Source organism: Anabrus simplex, chromosome 1 (assembly GCF_040414725.1).
Source record: "Anabrus simplex isolate iqAnaSimp1 chromosome 1, ASM4041472v1, whole genome shotgun sequence".
In the NCBI taxonomy this organism is placed as follows: Eukaryota; Metazoa; Arthropoda; class Insecta; order Orthoptera; family Tettigoniidae; genus Anabrus; species Anabrus simplex.
In genome coordinates, this window is record NC_090265.1 from 403,402,091 (window position 1) to 403,422,164 (window position 20,074).

The 20,074-nt window shown below is 38.5% G+C and overlaps 1 protein-coding gene across 2 annotated transcripts in view; it reads right to left on the minus strand.

Moving 5' to 3' along the window:
* LOC136866616 (esterase FE4) overlaps nt 1-16,107 on the minus strand; it is a 301,969-nt gene extending 285,862 nt beyond the window's left edge. For both annotated transcript variants that reach the window (XM_068226597.1, XM_068226595.1), the window contains exon 1: nt 16,011-16,107. In XM_068226597.1, coding sequence (XP_068082698.1) covers nt 16,011-16,018 — 8 coding nt within the window. In that variant the 5' untranslated portion in view covers nt 16,019-16,107. The remainder of the gene's footprint in view (nt 1-16,010) is intronic.
* Between the last annotated feature and the right edge of the window lie 3,967 nt (nt 16,108-20,074).

Sequence of the window (20,074 nt, forward strand, 5' to 3'; positions counted from 1 at the left end):
TTCGAACATTGCCACCTTGATCTTTTCTACTTCGATTTCATGATATAGTGTATCTCATTGATATAGATGACTGAGTCCATGCATTATATTTTAGTTCTTGACAACTGCGTCCATCTTACCTTCATTAAATCATTTTAAGACAGTGAAATAGCACAGCACCAACACAGAATCTCCCAGAAAATAAGACATCAAATGCTACCACCACTTTCAAAAGAAAAAGACAGGAATGTGCCGATATGTTTATTGACAAGTGTCTTAATGTGGTAATACAATGTTTTTTTAAAAGGGAATAGACAAATATAACCGTAAACGTTCAGGCAGGTATGCTTAAAAGCAAAAAAGTAATGCATTGCATTTCATATCTTGAATATATATCTAATTTCAGTCTTTTTAATAATAACCTGTTAAATAATTCTTCTTTCATTTATCCAGATTTGCTTTAGCAAATTTGAAGTTAATATTTTAATAACACTAAATTTCCATTGATATTAGAATTTAGCGAGAATTTCCAGGTCACGCCACTACGAATGCCACTTGCGAATTTTCTCCCATTTTAACTAGTGTCCTGGAAGTGTCCTGTATAGTCTATACCGTATTTGGTTTTAGCTTTCTTGCGTTTGTTGGAAATAAATGTTAAAGCCTCCAAAAGAATGTTGGACTCACCAGAAATATCATTCAGATTATAAATAGGATTGTTTCTTCGATCCAGATATATGAAAATATTTTGTAAACATTAAGTAGGTTGTCCTTTTTATCTCTTGCATAACGTCAATTGATCTCTTTCAATAGTCGTATATTGATTATTAAAATCTGCCTTGTGCTCGCCATGACTGAAAAGCTATTATGCTTCTTGGGATTGATGTTCTCTTTATAACATATTTGGTAATTTCTGCCGGTTTGGTGTATGTAGCTGGAATCACATTTATGACATTTAAGCTTATAAATACCTGAATTTATTTTTTGCTAGCGTATTGTAGAAAATGTTAGAATTATTGTTATCAGTTCTAAACGCTATATTCAAATTTTGTTTTTCAAATAAGTTTATCTGAAAAATATTACTGTTGTATGGGGAGGTAGATATTTATTTTTGTTTGTGGATCCTGTAGCTAGGGTTGTGGAAGATTTTTAAATTTATGAATTATTTTGTCACTAAATTGCTTGTTATAGCCATTAATGAATGCGATATTCTAAATGTCATTTTTTTTTAATTAGCAGTCGAAAGAAGGATGTTGAAGGCTCTGTAAATTTAACTATAAAATGCAGGGGTGTTTTTTTCTGGTTACCTGGATGTTGGGAATCCTGTCTTTAGGTTTACCGTCATTTCACATTTTCACACAAGGCAAATGCTGGGGCTGTACCTTAATTAAGGCCACGGCCGCTTCCTTCACGCTCCTAGCCCTTTCCTGTGTCAACGACGCCATAAGACCTATCTGCGCCGGGCTGAGAGGTCCAGATGATTGAGGCACTGCCCTTCTGACCCCAACTTGGCAGGTTCGATCCTGGCTCAGACCGGTGGTATTTGAAGGTTCTCAAAAACGTCAGCCTCGTGTCGGTAGATTTACTAGCACGTAAAAGAACTCCTGCGGGACAAAATTCCGGCACCTCGGCGTCTCCGAAAACCGTAAAAGTAGTTAGTGGGACGTAAAGCAAATAACATTACTATTAGACCTATCTGTATCGGTGCGACGTAAAGCAACTTGTAAAGAAAAATTGTCTTTTTATGTTGCAAGTTTGTGTGGGCTTTCTATACCAATGTTTCTAGTGATTATGGGATCCAAAATATTTAACGAATTCATTAATTGCTTACCCTCTCACGACCAACTGATCTTGAGCTGTTTCTCACTCCCTCTTATGGGATCCAAAATATTTAACGAATTCATTAATTGCTTACCCTCTCACGACCAACTGATCTTGAGCTGTTTCTCACTCCCTCTTATGGGATCCAAAATATTTAACGAATTCATTAATTGCTTACCCTCTCACGACCAACTGACCTTGAGCTGTTTCTCACTCCCTCTTATGGGATCCAAAATATTTAACGAATTCATTAATTGCTTACCCTCTCACGACCAACTGATCTTGAGCTGTTTCTCACTCCCTCTTATGGGATCCAAAATATTTAACGAATTCATTAATTGCTTACCCTCTCACGACCAACTGATCTTGAGCTGTTTCTCACTCCCTCTTATGGGATCCAAAATATTTAACGAATTCATTAATTGCTTACCCTCTCACGACCAACTGATCTTGAGCTGTTTCTCACTCCCTCTTATGGGATCCAAAATATTTAACGAATTCATTAATTGCTTACCCTCTCACGACCAACTGATCTTGAGCTGTTTCTCACTCCCTCTTATGGGATCCAAAATATTTAACGAATTCATTAATTGCTTACCCTCTCACGACCAACTGATCTTGAGCTGTTTCTCACTCCCTCTTATGGGATCCAAAATATTTAACGAATTCATTAATTGCTTACCCTCTCACGACCAACTGATCTTGAGCTGTTTCTCACTCCCTCTTATGGGATCCAAAATATTTAACGAATTCATTAATTGCTTACCCTCTCACGACCAACTGATCTTGAGCTGTTTCTCACTCCCTCTTATATAGCAGCGGGAGGATCGCGTGTGAGACAGCACAGGCGTTAGCCGCGAGAGGACAGCAAAGGGTGCGCACCCACCACCCCCGTGCTATATTTATTATATTAAAATTACATGGGTAAAACAAAACAAGAAATATATAAGAAAAACAGAAAAAACATCATAATTATATATATTTGACTGTAATCAACGCCCAGCCAAAACTATTCGACACAAAGAAATGACATTTTGGGGATACATTTATATTACAGTGTAGGTGGTGCTCACTAAGGGAGGATTCTTGGATCGCTAAGGGGGTGAAAGGGAGGTGAATTGTTTATTTATTTATTTATTTTTTTTTTGCTATTTGTTTAACGTCGCACTAACACATCGAAGGTTTTCGGCGACGGAAGGGTGGAAGATTGGGAAGGTAGCGGCCGTGGCTTTCATCAAGGTACAGCCTTGAAAGAAGGATGTTGAAGGCTCTGTAAATTTAACTATAAAATGCAGGGGTGGTTTTTTTTCTGGTTACCTGGATGTTGAGAATCCTGTCTTTAGGTTTACCGTCATTTCCCATTTTCACACCAGGCAAATGCTGGGGCTGTACCTTAATTAAGGCCACGGCCGCTTCCTTCACGCTCCTAGCCCTTTCCTGTGTCAACGACGCCATAAGACCTATCTGCGCCGGGCTGAGAGGTCCAGATGGTTGAGGCATTTGCCTGGTGTGAAAATCGGAAACCACGGAAAACCATCCTCAGGGCTGCCGACAGTGGGGTTCGAACCCACTATCTCCCGAATGCAAGCTCACAGCCGCGCGACCCTAACCGCACGGCCACTTGCTCGGTGGTGAATTGTTTAATGAGTACATCTTTATCTCAAAAACGTAACAATTTCTAGACGTAAAAGTTGGTATTTGGAATCTCCTTTAAAAATAAAGAAACACGTATTTTTTTATTTTCGGAAAATCCACTTAACTGGGGGTGAACAGGAGTGAAAAGTGGGTGAATCTTTAAAATGAGTATAGCAAGGGTAGGTATATCTAAAAAATGTAACATTTTACAGACGTGAAAATTGGTATTTGGAATCTCCTGTAAAAACACGCATATTTTTTCCGCAAAATCTACATAAAGGGGTGCTTGAAAGGAAGTGAAATAGGGGTTGACGTATTTTTATTATGATACTTATCTATATAAATAAAATCGCAACGACCGTGTGTCCGTACATTTACTATTTTGGCGACATTTTCGTACATTTTTCCGTTTCAGGTGTAATAATGACCATCTGCATATATTTTTGCTTTCATTTGCTGAAAGTCCTCATTTTTATCCCTCTCTCCAAAACGAAGACGGCATAAAAATCTGCTATAAAATTTAAATTTGGCAAAATTATAGGTTTTAGCTTTAACAGACGGAAAATTTCTAAGATGTTTACATTTTTCCCTTTTTACCCCCGGAAAATATTGAGATATGGAGGCAATTTTAATGACGGTGCAGACCTTCGTTTCGATTTATTTCGTGGCTAACTGGTAAGTCGTGTCACAAAACGGATGGCACAATCTCTGTTCATTTGGAGTGGTCTGTAACTTTGGTCCTTTGACTTTTTGTCGAATTTCTATCCGTTATGCGTTAGAATTGGCTATGCCTTTCGATTGTACGTAAATTTTGCAATTTTTACACGTATAATTCGTGGTTTGACAAACTTGTAGGAAAGACAGAACCATCAAATCCGGCACGAATATTGGCCCTCCCAGTAGCCATACGTGAGTTCAATTCTACGTTTCTTACTGTCACATAAGTATCCGAAAAGTAATGCAGTGTTTGAAAACCTTACCTAAATTTCTCCCTATTCAAAGTATCTAAATCTAACTCATAAATAGAAGAGATAAGATAAAATGGCATAGGATCAACCATTTAGACCGCTAAAAGATGCGTCTTATAGTACAATCCGTTTGTCGATATAAAGTACCGTTTAGCAGCTGTTAATCTGTAAATGAAGGTCTGCAATATTCTAAACATGTATATACTTTCGTAAGACGAACTATATGTATTCATGGAAGTCGACTTGTAGTGATCTAGAAGGGGTGTGTGTGCCATTACAATTAATGCTTTACAAAGACGTGAAAATTGGTCTTTGAAGTCTCTTTTTTAAAAAGGGAAACACGAATATTTTTGTTTTTCGGAAAATCCTCTTAAGGGGTGAAAAAGGGGTTAAATACCTTTCATGAGGATGCTTATATCTCAAAAATCCAATTAGGCGGGAGAGTAAATGAATTGAAAACGGGGTGAATTTCTGAAAATGAGTATATCTACAGTATATCTCAAAAACGAAACATGTTACAGACGTGAAAATTGGTCTGCTATTGTAATAAATACTCCCCACATTGACTTTGACTGGCAGTAGGAATGCGTTCCTTCTCCAACTCCTTGGTAACTGGCATTAGTAAAGAGGGCTTACCTACCATTGTAATGAATAATTCCCTTCGCGATCTGACTCTCAGAAGGCAAAGGAGCATGCAATTTTCTTCTAAACTCCCCTACCCGATTGTGTCTGGAAGTAGGAAATGGGGCCTACCATTGTAACGAAAACTCCTCAAATCTATTATGAATGGCAGTAGGCAATTGATCCTGTCGTTATTGTCACAACTCCGCAACATGCACTTTACATTATAATGAAAACTTCCCAACTCGATTGTGAATGGCAGTAGGCAAGTGAACCTGCCGTTATCATCACAACTCCGCGACTCTCACTTTACATTGGAAACTACGTATGGGGACCTCCCCATGCTGTTTCTTGGATAACACTAAGAGACACGCAATTCAAACAATCTTATTCACTCCGTGTACAGTAATTTACTTCGATATCCGTGTACAGTGTAGAATACCGTAGCGAAGCACGGTTACATTTGCTAGTAAAATAAAATAACGTGTCCTGACTGACTGACTGACTGACTGACTGACTGACTGACTGACTGACTGACTGACTGACTGACTGACTGACTGACTGACTGACTGACTGACTGGTTCATCATCGCCGAGCCGTCCGACTCGTTCGCTGAACGGTCAGCGTACTGGCCTTCGGTTCAGAGGGTCCCGGGTTCGATTCCCGGCCGGGTCGGGGATTTTAACTTTAATTGGTTAATTCCAATGGCACGGGGGCTGGGTGTATGTGTTGTCTTCATCATCATTTCATCCTCATCACGACGTGCAGGTCACCTACGGGTGTCAAATAGAAAGACCTGCACCTGGCGAGCCGAACCTGTCTTGGGATATCCCGGCACTAAAAGCCATACGACATTTCATCGCCGAGCCAAAACTACTGGACATAAAGAAATGAAATTTTAAGGATACATTTATATTACAATGTAGGTGCTCACTAGGGGAGGACTTTTGGGTATTCCGCCGCTAAGGGGTGAAAAGTAAGGGTGAATTTTTAAAATTTTTACATTTTAAAAATTTAACAGTTTATTTTTATTTTTTAGTTTATTTTTTATTTTTTGCTAGTTGCTTTACGTCGCACCGACACAGATAGGTCTTATGGCGACGATGGGACAGGAAAGGTCTAGGAGTGAGAAGGAAGCGGCCGTGGCCTTAATTAAGGTACAGCCCCAGTATTTGCCTGGTGTGAAAATGGAAAACCACGGAAAACCATTTTCAGAGCTGCCGACAGTGGGGTTTGAACCTACTATCTCCCGAATACTGGATACTGGCCGCACTTAAGCGACTGCAGCTATCGAGCTCGGTTTTATCAGTTTAAAGACGTGAAAATTGGAATTTGGAATCTCCTTTTAAAAAGGAGGAAACACGTTTCTTCTTGTTTTCGGAAAATCCTCTCAAGGGAGTGCAAAACGGTGAAAAAGGGGTTGAATACCTTTTATGAGGATACTTATATCTCAAAAACTGAAGATGTTACAGTCATGTAAATTGGTAATTGGAATCTCGTTTAAAAATAAAGGAACACGGTTTTTTTTTTTGTTTTGGGAAAAGCTACTTAAGGTGCGGTGAACAGGAGTGACAAATGGGTGAATTTCTGAAAATGAGTAGATCTGCAGCAAATCTCAAAAACGAAACATGTTACAGGCGTAAAAATTGGTATTTAAAATCTCCTGTAAGAGTAAAGGGACACGCATAATTTGTTTTCTGAAAATCCGCTTAAGGCGAAGTGTTAAAAGTGAGGGTGAATTTTTTAAATGAGCATATCTACAGTATGCCTCAAAAACTTAACATATTACAGACGTGAAAATTGGTATTTTTAATATTTTAACACGAATTTTTAAGGAAAATATTTAGGGATGGTAAAAAGTAACTAAAAGGGATCGAATCATTTTTATTAGAGTACTGGTATCACCAAAACTGAAGCTATTACAGACGTGAAAATTGGTATTTGGAATATCCTTTAAAAATAAACTCGTATTTTTCTTCTTTTTTTTTGTTTTCGGAAAATTCACTTAAGGAGGGGAGTTGCAAAAGGGACTGAAAAAGGGGTTGAATTCCTTTTACGAGGATACTTATATCTCAAAAACTGACGGTGTTACAGATATGAAAATTTTTATTTGGAATCTTCTTTAAACATAAAGAAACACGTATATTTCTTTTCGTAAAATCCACATCAGGAGTTGAGGTGGGTCAAAAGAAGTGAAGAAAGTGTTGATTTCCTTTTATGAGGATATTTATATATCAAATATTGAAGATGTGACAGTCGTGAAAATTGGTATTTGGAATCTTCTGTAAAAGTAAAGCAACACACATAATTTGTTTTCTGAAAATCCGCTTAAGGAGAAGTGTTAAATGGGGTGAATTTTTAAAATGAGGATATCTATAGTATATCTCAAAAACTTAACATATTAAAGACGTGAAAATTGGTATTTTTTGTTTTTGGAAAAATCACATACGGGCGTGTAAAAAGAACTGAGGGCCGATGACCTTCGATGTTAGGTCCCTTAAAACAACAAGCAAGCATCAAAAAGAACTGAAAAGGGGTTGATTTTTGTTATGAGGATATATCTCGAAAACTGAAGATGTTACAGGCATGAAAATGTGTACTTGGAATATCCTTTAAAATTAATGAAACACGTATTCTTCTGTTTTCAGAAAATCCAATTACCGGGCGAGTTGGCCGTGCGGTTAGGAGCGCGCAGCTGTGAGCTCGCATCCGGGAGATAGTGGGTTCGAACCCCACTGTCAGCATCCCTGAAGATGGTTTTCCGTGGTTTCCTATTTTCACACCAGGCAAATGCTGGGGCTGTACCTTAATTAACGCCATGAGGAGGGGAGAAATCAACTGAAGGGAGTTAAAAGGAGTTGAATCTTTTATACGAGGGTACAAATAAGAAGTGGACATAAAACAATTCATCCCTAACGGGTTTTGACTGGGGAGGTGATGAATGATGACAAAAATATGCATTTATATGAAACCGTTTGAATTACGAAGTTAAAATGTCAAATGATGTCCTAAATGTTGAATAACAGAAAGTTTGAAGTAAATGTAAACCCTCAGAGAGTTAAACGGGGGTTACGATCCGAAAACCAATAAATCATTCCTTCCTCCGAAACGGTTTAACGTACGAAGACAAAATTCCAAATAGCGGTATATATTTTAAATCCTAGGTGTGAAACAGGAAATACTTTTAAACGTTCCACCCCTAAAGGATTAAATGAGGTTAGCTCCGTAAACGAAATTATTCATCCTTCCCTCCAAATCCGTTTGACGTACAAAGTTGTAATTTTACGAGAAGGGCCTTCTTTTATGTCCTGGGTGCAAAATAGTTCTTCCCTACGGGGTTTAGATGGTGGTTGACTCTCAAAAGCACAATATTCATTCTTCCGAAACCGGTTCAGGCACGAACTTGTGGGTGGTCTTCTATATCCTAGATGTTAAGAAATATTTTAAAACATTCACCCCTTAAAAATGTATTCATTACTCCATTGCTGTTCGATATGCAGTAGAAAGTCAAAATTTCACAGGTTGGTGGCTTTTACATCCTAGATATTAAAAAAAGATAGGGTTTAAAACATTTAAATTTTCCGAATGGTGTTCAAATGATGCTACACCAGAAAATATTGAATCATTCCCCCAAAACCGTTTGACGTACACACTGAGGGCGTATTTTACAGGCTCAGCTGACAGTGGACTATCCAAAATGTAAACTTTTGAGTAATAAGTTTCATTTTAACACCGAAGCACGAAGATCTTGCTAGTGTGCCTATATACCTATAATTCGTATTTTTATTGCTAAGTTGATTAAAAATGTCTTTAATATATTCAGAGAAAATAAAATATTTGCTGACTCGTTTTCATTATCTTAAAAAAATCTTAAAATCGGAAAGCTGTAAACACACCCCCCGGAATGCCTTAAGAACCTCCCGCAGCGAACAATACCGTAGTTTGTCCCGAAGCAGGAGACAGTATCCATTGACCTGCTGGAAAAATGAACTCCATTTCGTTTTGAGAACGTTTCGGTATTCCCGTTTATTCAGTGTGTGAATTATACCGAAAGTGTAGGTTCCAAGTAATCTTTAATTAAAAAGTGGCTACAGGGTTTTCTCCATTTTACATCGGATGGTAAAACTATATTCTGTGACGTCTGCAGCAGAGAGATGATTAATACTTCTTTATTTCTCCCTGACAAGTTATCATCAATTTATCAAAATAAACATGGTATTTCAATAGATGCCAATTAAAATATGTAAAAAATTAATATTAAATGTAGTAATATATAAATTGCTGTATGGTCGTGTCATTATTTTCTATTCATGATTCAGCCGTTTCTTTTCCTCCGCTTAATAATATGCTTAAATTCAGCGGGTAGTCTCGCCTGCTCGGAGGTCGTGTTTGGTTTGTGCGTGTCGCACAAAATGTTCGGTCGCTGCACACACAGCACACACCCAATTTTCAAAGCTTCGTATACCAATTCTAAACCCCAAATAAATTCAAAATTCTACCTTAAAAATTTACATTCAAGTAAGGCTCCGGCCCCGCTCAGCTGTTGGTTTGGGGATGCCTCGGACAGAAGAATCTTGTAGACTCCCGTCAGCGGCGCAAAAGCTTGCGTAGCCCTGCCTATCTTATTGTGGCCAGGCGCGGCAAACTTAACAAACTTTTCACTTGGTGAACTAATAAAGTGACAGGTACAAATAGCCATCTTGAAACAATAACTGGAAAACCCCAGATTAGGGAATTTTTCAAGCTCTTAGTTTACAAATTCTGAGATACCAGATCCTGTATACAAAATTTTGCAAAATCTCTTATGTTTAGACAATTTTCATACAAGCTAATCATCCTCTTGCTATAACCCTCATCATTATTGTACAAACATGTATTATCTCCATAACTGTTGGATTGATATCCTCCTCCTTTTGATTTTCCTACATCCTGTTCGGGTTTCCTAAATTAGCATTTTTTCATCTTTTAACACATGCGTTATTTAAGGCTCTTTTATTTATATGTGCTGGTTCGTTAATTCATAATATGAAGGATTCTCAAGATATTCGGTTTATAGGAAATATTTGTAGTCAAATACCGTTGACGGCTGTTTGTTTTAATATTTCTAATCTTGCGCTTTGTGGTATACCTTTTTTGGCTGGATTTTACTCGAAGGATTTAATTTTAGAAATTGTTAGATTATCTTATATTAATATATTTAGTTTTTTTTATATTTTTTTCTACAGGGTGGGAACATATCCTGTAGCATCAAATTATTTAATATACTATTTCTCTCCTGTTTTTAGATTATTTTTGGCTTTGGTGACTTGAATAATCTATCCTTTTTTAACCCAATATCAATTTACTTTCCTAAAAATTTATTTTCAACTTTTTCAATTTCCCTTCACAGTATACTAATTTTATCATTATTACATTTATATTACATAAATCACTTCAATATTCAACTTAATATTATTATAAAATCATATTATAATAAAATAACTTATAACATTATTCAACTGATGGCTAATTCTACTTATTGTAAGAATTTGATGCTACAGGATATGTTCCCTCCTTAGAAAATAACTTAATTGCATCAGCAAAAGGCTGCGGCAACCCAATAAACCCTATAAAGAATTTGGCGGTGTTTTAGTCTTTTCAGAGGAGTAAAATTATCAGGATCTCCTAGTATGTAAGGTTCGAGAAGAGTTAATAATAGTAGAATGGCAACTATAATGATGAATCCAAAAATGTCCTTAAAGGGGAAATAAGGATGAAATGGAATTTTATCCGAGTTTTTATTTAAACCTAAAGGGTTATTTGACCCTGTCTGGTGTAGAAATAAGAGATGAATTATAACTATTATAGCAACAATGAATGGTAGAACAAAATGGAAGGTGAAGAATCGAGTGAGGGTAGCATTATCAACTGGTTAGCGGTAGGATACACAAAAGTAAGCATTAAATATCTAAGGAAAGCTAGACAATGTAGCATTGTTAACGCCTAGGAGAAAACAAATTATATTTAGTGTAGTAATAGTCAAATAATTATAAGAGGAAAATGTAATACATGTATCGAACTTTTATGAATTTCAATAAGAGACTGCTGTCTCCCTAGTTTCAAGCGATCCGGAAATAGGGGATGGGAGTACTCTATTCTGTGAATATTGAATTTTCACGGCCGCATTGTAATAGAAACAGACTTTCAACATATTAGGTCGTGTTACGTACATTTAGTACGTGTTGAAGAGATGTTAAGTACAGAACAAAAATGGCCAACCGGACACCAGTGGGATCCGAACCCACAACCTCCCGATTTCGCGTCGGTTGCTCTACCAATGTCCGCCTCTGTGGTGTAGTGGTTAGCGTGATTAGCTGCCACCCCCGGCGGTCCGGGTTCGATTCCCGGCTCTGCCACGAAATTTGAAAAGTGGTACGAGGGCTGGAACGGGGTCCACTCAGCCTCGGGAGGTCAACTGAGTAGAGGTGGGTTCGATTCCCACCTCAGCCATCCTCGAAGTGGTTTTCCGTGGTTTCCCACTTCACCTCCAGGCGAATGCCGGGATGATCCCTAACTTAAGGCCACGGCCGCTTCCTTCCCTCATCCTTGCCTGTCCCTTCCAATCTTCCCATCCCTCCACAAGGCCCCTGTTCACCATAGCAGGTGAGGCGGCCTGGGCGAGGTACTGGTCATACTCCCCAGTTTTATCCCCAGACCAAGAGTCTGAAGCTCTAGGACACTGCCCTTGAGGCGGTAGAGGTGGGATCCCTCGCTGAGTCCGAGGGAAAAGCCGAACCTGGAGGGTAAACAGATGATGATGATGATGATGATGATGATGATGATGATGATGATGATGATGATGATGATGATGATGATGATGATGCTCTACCAGTGGTGTCCGGTTGGCCATTTTTGTTCTGTACTTAACATCTCTTCAACACGTACTAAATGTACGTAACACGACATAATACGTTGAAAGTCTGTTTCTATTACTCTATTCTATTCTAAAATACGTAAAATTTAAGGTGTCTAAAAGTATTGTAGAACCTATTTCATAGTCTGTTTTAGGCAGCTAAAATAATAACCTTTTAACACCTAAAGATCCGAGGTCTAGTAATCAGTATTGCATGTTTCTGTCGTGGTTGGAAGTGTAGTGTGCTGCCTGAATATTAAGAGAAAAGTGGTGGAACAAACACAAACACCCAGCCTCCGAGCCAGAAGAAGTAATTACACGGGATTAAAATCCCCGACCCAGCCGGAAAACGAATGCTGGACCTCCTGAAGCGAAGGCTTTAACGCTGACCATTCAGCCAATGATTCGGGAAAAACGAAATCATTATTCAGTTTCGTTATTACTATCAGTATTAACATTCAACTGTCCTAGTAGAACAAAACAAAAATCATTATTTAGTGTCATTATTTCTATCAATTTTAACATATAACTTTTGTAGTTTCACTCTTGCCGTCTTACGTTTAAGGTCGGGCCGCCACATGTGTCTCTCGGTTTAGTACGGAAAAATACGGAAGTGCCCAGTATTGTCCACAGTGTATCTGGACATACTGCGCCAAGTTGCCAGTGAAAGAACATCTGTTTAAGTTAATATAGTTCGTTATGCCTAAGAGTGCGCTTATACAGTTTCCAGAGATGACTTTTGATGGCAAGATTGTTTTCTATCAGTACTACAATAAACAGGTATGTGCGTATGTCTTAAATTCCACATTAATATAACAATAAGGTTTTGATATTGACTCCTCTAATTTTAGAGACCTCGTCCATGCGGCCTGGGTTCGATTTCCAATACCGGAAGTAATTTAGAAAGCTATGAGGTCTGGAACGGCGTTGACCCAGCGTCGCAGTTGGGAAGCTACAGTAATCAGTGGTCACGGAGGCAAGGCAAACCGGCTAAGGGATGCGCCGTGCTGAACACAGGGCCATCCAATATCTGTAAGCCATGAGCTGGGTAGCTCCCGTTATTGAAAGCCAAGGCCCTTCAAGGCGGGTAGTGTTCTTGTTCTTAATTAACTTCAGAGTAATAGCGGCTTAAATGAAATCCTTCAAAATTACAAAATTAGCCATCTTAATCTCGAACTTTCATCACTTTATTATGTTTTAGATTTCACAAGAGAAAAATGCCACCTTCAGCAGCATGCAGACAGTGCCAGGTACAAAGCGAAAGCAGCCATGAAAAGTAACATTAGACAGCCTCTGCTCACACAAACTATATCTCCCACAACCCATAATGCTGATCTATGCTGATATGTGTAGAGCCCTAGTTGCAGCAAATATATCTTGGGAAGCTGTGCATAATCCGGTTTCCAGAGATATTTTTACAGAAGTACACCAATCAGCGCGTACAATCAGTACACTAAATAAAATCTACTTAGATATGTGTTACAATGAGCTAATTTTGTCATTCAAGGAGGATATTGGGGCGTCTTGCATATGGTTGTGTGTGGATGAACCCACCGACTCTGTGGGCAGGTACATTGCTTATAGTAGGAAAACTAGTCAAAGCATTGCGTTCTTCATCAACAAGGGGTTGAAATTGTTGTATCCTGGGAGTGTCGATGATTCTGAAGTATTTAAACTTTTTCTTCGATGCTGCTTCCTACATGATTGCTACTGCACCTCTCCTCAAAACTTTCTACCCTACTTTAATTCATGTTACTTGCATGGCCCATGCCCTACAGTGACAGAGTTTCCTACAGTAAATACTCTCATTTCAACAATGAAGAAAGTGTTCTATAAGGCTCCATCAAGAATAGCCATCTTTCGAGAGAAACTCCCTTCTATTCCCTTTCCATCACAGCCAAACATCACCCGTTGGGGTTTCAGGATGGAAGCTGCCTTGTATTCTTCAGGTAATCATGACTGTGATAGAAAATGTGTCTTTAATGGACAACTCTGCAGGTGTGTCGTCTGTCAAAAAGCTGATAAAGGATTATTCTAGTGTTCAGAGAGACATTGTTTATATTCAGGCAATTTTTTCTCCTTTCTCCCAGTCATCTTTACAAAAATATAGAAAAAAGGAAACAGTCTCAAGCAGCAATTCTTTGTAATTTTTATTAATATTATTATTAATATGAGCACCTTCAAATACCACCGGACTGAGCCAGAACCGAACCAGCCAAGTGGGCTAGTGCACTGCAGAAGAATTCAGGTTATTCAATGCTGAAAGGGTTACATCAGGTAATGGATGGGGAAAAGGTAGACTTACCTAGTGAAATTGAATGTAAAAATGTAGGTAAATGTTCCTATACCCCTACAACATATGTGAATGTGGATCTCTCTTTTTCTGCTTTGAAAATAAGTTGAACAGAGAGTAGACACAGCCTGACTGTGTAAAATTTGGAGAAGATTATTGTTAAGTACTGTAAAGTAAACTACGAACGAAAGCGTTGTAGGAATTCCTCGCAAATAAATAAGCACATACTCCGCGTTTACACAGGTATGGGATGCTTACAGTGTTGCAATTGTGTTCAATTATGTTTTAGTATTAAGGTTTTAATTCAGTACCGATCATGATTTTTCATATAATCCCGAACAGTTTTTGATGTCTTTTTTTAATCCGTCTTAATTTTTCAGTTATTTAATAGCTACACCACTTTTTTTAAAGTAAGAGTACATCACATTACAGTTCAAGTGTATATTGTGATATTTTAAAGTCTATTTCCTGCCTATTTACACATTTTTATAGCTTACTTTATGGGCCTATTTGCTCTTTTAAAATCGTGTTTGCTTGGCTTATATGAGGTGCCTAAAACTATTTTTATGGCCTAAAATCCCGGGTCTAGTGATAACCTACGTGACCCAAACAGCGCAGTCACTTGCTCTATTCAACAACGATAAACGAGGTATATTACTAGATTCCCGGAGAACAAGTGAAAAATGAGTGACGTTCAGTATATTGTTAGAATATATTTATTTATTTATTTATTTATTTATTTATTTATTTATTTATTTATTTATTTATTTATTTATTTATTTATTTATTTATTTATTTATTTATTTATTTATTTATTTATTTATTTATTTATTTATAGCTAAGGTATATTGCTAAATTAAATTAGAACAGGAGAACAGGTTATTACTGAGGCATAGTGTTATATTACATACTAGCTGATGTACCCGCGCTTCGCTACGGAATTCCATATTGTATACAGAATTCTAGGTAAAGTAGTGCATTGTTGTGAGTAAGACTGCATTAAATTGTATAGCAATTAACGTTACCCCAGAAACGCGACGAGGAAGTCACCATACATTTTTCTCATGTGAAGACTGGGTTGGGGAATTTTCATTGTAATGGCAAGGCCCTCTTGTCTACTATCGGTCAATTTGGGAAGTTTTCATTATAATGTCAGACACTCACTCTCCACCTGTCTTTTTACATCCTGAGAAAGGACCAATAACATGGGTATTTAAAAATTAAATTTCAGGCGCCTTCCCCTAAACTACCATTTAATGCAGGGTGAATAAAATTAGGTATAGCCTAGACTGTAGTTCCTTATTCCTCTACCGATTTTCATTAAATTCTGTTTACCCATTTTCTTGTGGCTCCGCATTGATGTGGATGAATATCTCTGTTATCTTAACCGGAAGGTAAAAATGTATATGACATACACGATTGGAAAATTAATTCTGTATAACTTTAGTTATGTAGTATTTATCGATAAGGCCTCTAATAGCATAAATATTTGAGAATTACATTTTAGGCCTTCCCATAAAATACCCTTTTCCTCAGCGTGAATAAATTTATTTATATCCTAGATTATAGTGGCTCATTTCTTGACTTTACACACCGATTTTCATTAAATTCTCTTCAGCCATTTTCTCGTGATGGGCGTACATATAGACAGACAGACATACATACAGACAGACAGATAGACAAAGATTACTGAACATTAAAAAGTGCATGATCAATACAGAAATGACCTTCTTTTTAAATTCTGAGCAATGTACAAACAAAACTCTTATTATATATAAATGTTATAACTGTAGTATGTCCTTACCCTGCCATGATGTCAGCCTAGGATACGATGATCAGGAAGAACTAAAGCCTTGTTAATATATACTCCTCGGTTGCATGACTTATCTAGTGTGTAGTCCTTTGTGCACTGATATGGACGTTACTTAACCTCGTAAACCTTTTAGGGGACGTTTATCTACTTCTCCACAATCAGCTATTGTAAAAATAGTCGTTTAATGACTTCTTTTGCGAAAATTAACATGTTTCTTTTAAGAAATACTCCTACGGGATGATGTATTAACACTGACGTGCGTTTTAGAACTTAAGTAAAGGCGGATCTGTTTTATTGCACTGTGTTCTAATATATCTGGCGCGTTGCCTGACAATGGTGCAGTTTAGCTCATTTGATTATCAGGTTGTGCAAGTATTATGGGAATGGGAAGGGTATTTCTTCTTTAAATCGTCAATAATAAATAGATGGAAACTACGTAGCCGAGGCAGAAAATCGAAGCGTGGTTCACAAGAAGAAAGTCGGTTCTCTTGTTCGTCAGTAGGAGGAAGGAGTATGGGGCTTCATTATTATTATTTAGCGTATGATGCTACAGTTGACATTCGACTATGTACAAGTTCTTAACAGGCACAAAAAATTGACATTATATACCTACAATATACATATAAACTCCACATTAAAAAAGTTTAATGTGGGGGGGTCTTTCAGTCTCTTAGAGATGTATGTCCAGTCTTCCAGCCAAGAGAGTGCCTTAGGGGTCACTCGGAGAATGTCCTCGATGGTATCAGTAAAAGCTCGCAGAGGCCAGTCCCTCAGAATGTGCAGGATGGTTTGCACTGCAGCACCACAGTCACAAGCTGGAGAGTCTTTCCAGGCCCAATGATGCAGAGCAGAAGCACTTCTTCCTACTCCGCAACGTATCCTGTTGAGTGTGGTCCAGGTGGAGCGAGGAAGGTGAACCCAGGCAACACCCTGTTCAATTCAGTGTCGAGATCAATCATCAATGATCTGCATTAAGGGCTATCGCCAAGGTGGAAGATTCCCTAACAATTGTTTACCTAGCCTTTTCTTAAACGTGCCGTTCCCGTGGTGTAGGGGTAGCGTGCTTGCCTCTTACCCGGAGGACCCGGGTTCGATTGCCGGCCAGGTCAGGGATTTTTACCTGATGGGGTAGATCATGGGAGGTTACTGACGAAAATGAGGGCTATTTGACTAGAGAAGAAAAGAGTTGTTGAATGGATGGGGAATTTCTAGAAAATAGAACTCAGAGAATTTGAGAAGGTGAACTGTTATATAATTCTGTAATTATTAATAGGGGTGATCAAATGGCAGTGTTATTGGACCTTTATGTTTTCTTAGAAATATATATGATATAAGTAAAGAAGTGGAATCACAGGAAAAGGTTGCGGATGATGTTACACTGTATGCAGTCTGAGGGCTGGTTCGAGGTCCACTCAGGCTACGTGATTAAAATTGAGGAGCTACCTGACGGTGAAATAGCGGCCCCGGTCTAGAAAGCCAATAATAACGGCCGAGGGGATTCGTCGTGCTGACCACATGGCACCTCGTAATCTGCAGGCCTTCTAACGCTTGCTAGGCCAAGGCCCTTCAGGGCTGTAGTGCCATGGGGTTAGGTTAGGTTAGGTTAGGTTAGGTTAGGTTAGTTTTTCTTAACCGTTTTCAAAGAACTTGGAAATTTATCGAGCATTTATTTCGACAAATTATTCCAATCCCTTACTCCTCGTATAAATGAATATTTCTCCCAAATTGTCCTCTCGAATTTCAGTGTTACCTTCATATTGTGATCTTTCTTGCTTTTAAAAGCTCCACTCAAGCTTATTCCTCTACTACTAATGTCATTCCACGCCATCGCACCTCGGAAGATACCGCACAGTCGAGCATCTCGTCTCCTTATTCCAAAGTCTTCCCAGCCCAAAGTTCACAACATCTTGGTGACACTACACCCGGAACAAAACGTCCCGCTTTCCTTTCAATCGTTTCCAGTCTTCGTATCAAGTATTCCTGGTGTGCGTCCCATACACTGAAATCATACTCTAGTTGGGGTCTTACGCCCTCTCCTTTACATCATCACTACAACCCTTAAATACGCCCATAACCATGTGAACAATCTCGTTAAGATGACTACCCCAATGAAGATCGTTCCTTCTATTAACACCTAGGTACTCAGTGTCCCCCCATGAGGTACTATCACCCCATCAACACAGTAATTACAACTGAGAGGACTTTACATCCTGGTAAAAATTACAACCTGACTTTTCATCCCATTTAATATCATACCATTGTCCGCTGTCCATTTCACAACATTGTTTAGATCCCCGTGCAGTCGCTTACAATCCTGTAACTCATGTACTACTCTATACAGTATAACATCATCCGCAAATAGCCTTATCTGTGATTCCAGTTCTTTACTTATATCATTTATATTTGTAAGAAAACATTAAGGTCCAATAACACTGCCATCTGGTCACTCCTATTAATAACTACAGAATCATATAGCAGTTCACCTTCTCAAATTCTCTGAGTTCTATTTTCTAGAAATTTCCCACCCATTCAAAAACTCTTTTCTCTAGTCCAATAGGCCTCATTTTCGTGAGTAACCTCCCATGATCTACCCCATCAAAAGCCTTGGATACATCAATAGAGATACGCTCCATTTGACCTCCTACATCTAAAACTACAATGGAATCCTACGAATTGAGCATCACTGGAATAACCCTTCCTAAACCCGAACTGCCTTCTATCAAACCAGTTAGCAATGTTGCAAACGTGTCTCATATAATCAGAAACAATATTTTCCCAGAGCTTACAAACAACACATCTCACGCTGATTGGTCTGTAATTATCCGCTTTATGTCCATCAACCTTTCTTGTGTACACTAGGACTGCTATTGTAATTCTCCATTCGTTTGGTTTTGCTTCTTCATGCAAACAGTAATCAAATAAGTATTTCTGTTATGGATTTTAATATATCCCCCCAAAATCGTACCAATCCCAGCTGCTTTTCTAGCTTCCAACGTTTTGTAAATGTATTTATTATCATAATTCTCAAAAAATATCACCCGCAATATATTCAAAACAGTGCTGATGGTTGTATTATTATCATCATCATCATCATCATCATCTGTTTACCCTCCAGGTTCGGCTTTTCCCTCGGACTCAGCGAGGGATCCCACCTCTACCGCCTCAAGGGCAGTGTCCTGGAGCTTCAGACTCTTGGTCGGGGGATACAACTGGGGAGTATGACCAGTACTTCGCCCAGACGGCCTCACCTGCTATGGTGAACAGGGGCCTTGTAGGGGGATGGGAAGATTGGAAGGGATAGGCAAGGATGAGGGAAGGAAGCGGCCGTGGCCTTAAGTTAGGTACCATCCCGGCATTCGCCTGGAGGTGAAGTGGGAAACCACGGAAAACCACTTCGAGGATGGCTGAGGTGGGAATCGAACCCACCTCTACTCAGTTGACCTCCCGAGGCTGAGTGGACCCCGTTCCAGCCCTCGTACCACTGTTCAAATTTCGTGGCAGAGCCGGGAATCGAACCCGGACCTCCGGGGGTGGCAGCTAATCACGCTAACCACTACACCACAGAGGTGGCTGTATTATTATTATTATTATTATTATTATTATTATTATTATTATTATTATTATTATTATTATTATTTATTATTATTAAAATCAAACAGTCGTATCAGCACACAACTGTTCAGTTCAAAACACTAAGGTCCATTATCAGAGATTAAAAATGATTTAAAACATACTAATCCACATAGTTGTGTCGCCAAAATAAAATGGAGCCCAAATGAAATAAACTGTAAAAATAAAGAAGAATCGAACGACAGTGTGTGAACCTAAACGCTGGACCTTAATTTTTTGTTGTATGATGTAACATACTGTTAGAAGGGCTAGCTGGATGTTCTGTTAATGTTATTAGGCAGGTACCTAACAGGCGTTCAGCTTTGTTCACCCGAGTGTGCTAGTGGCACGTACCATAGCGTCATCTCATAGTTGTAAACAGTATGCTACTAATAGCGGTATCACTTACAATTTTATTAGGTTCTTTTTTCTGTGTCATAAATATT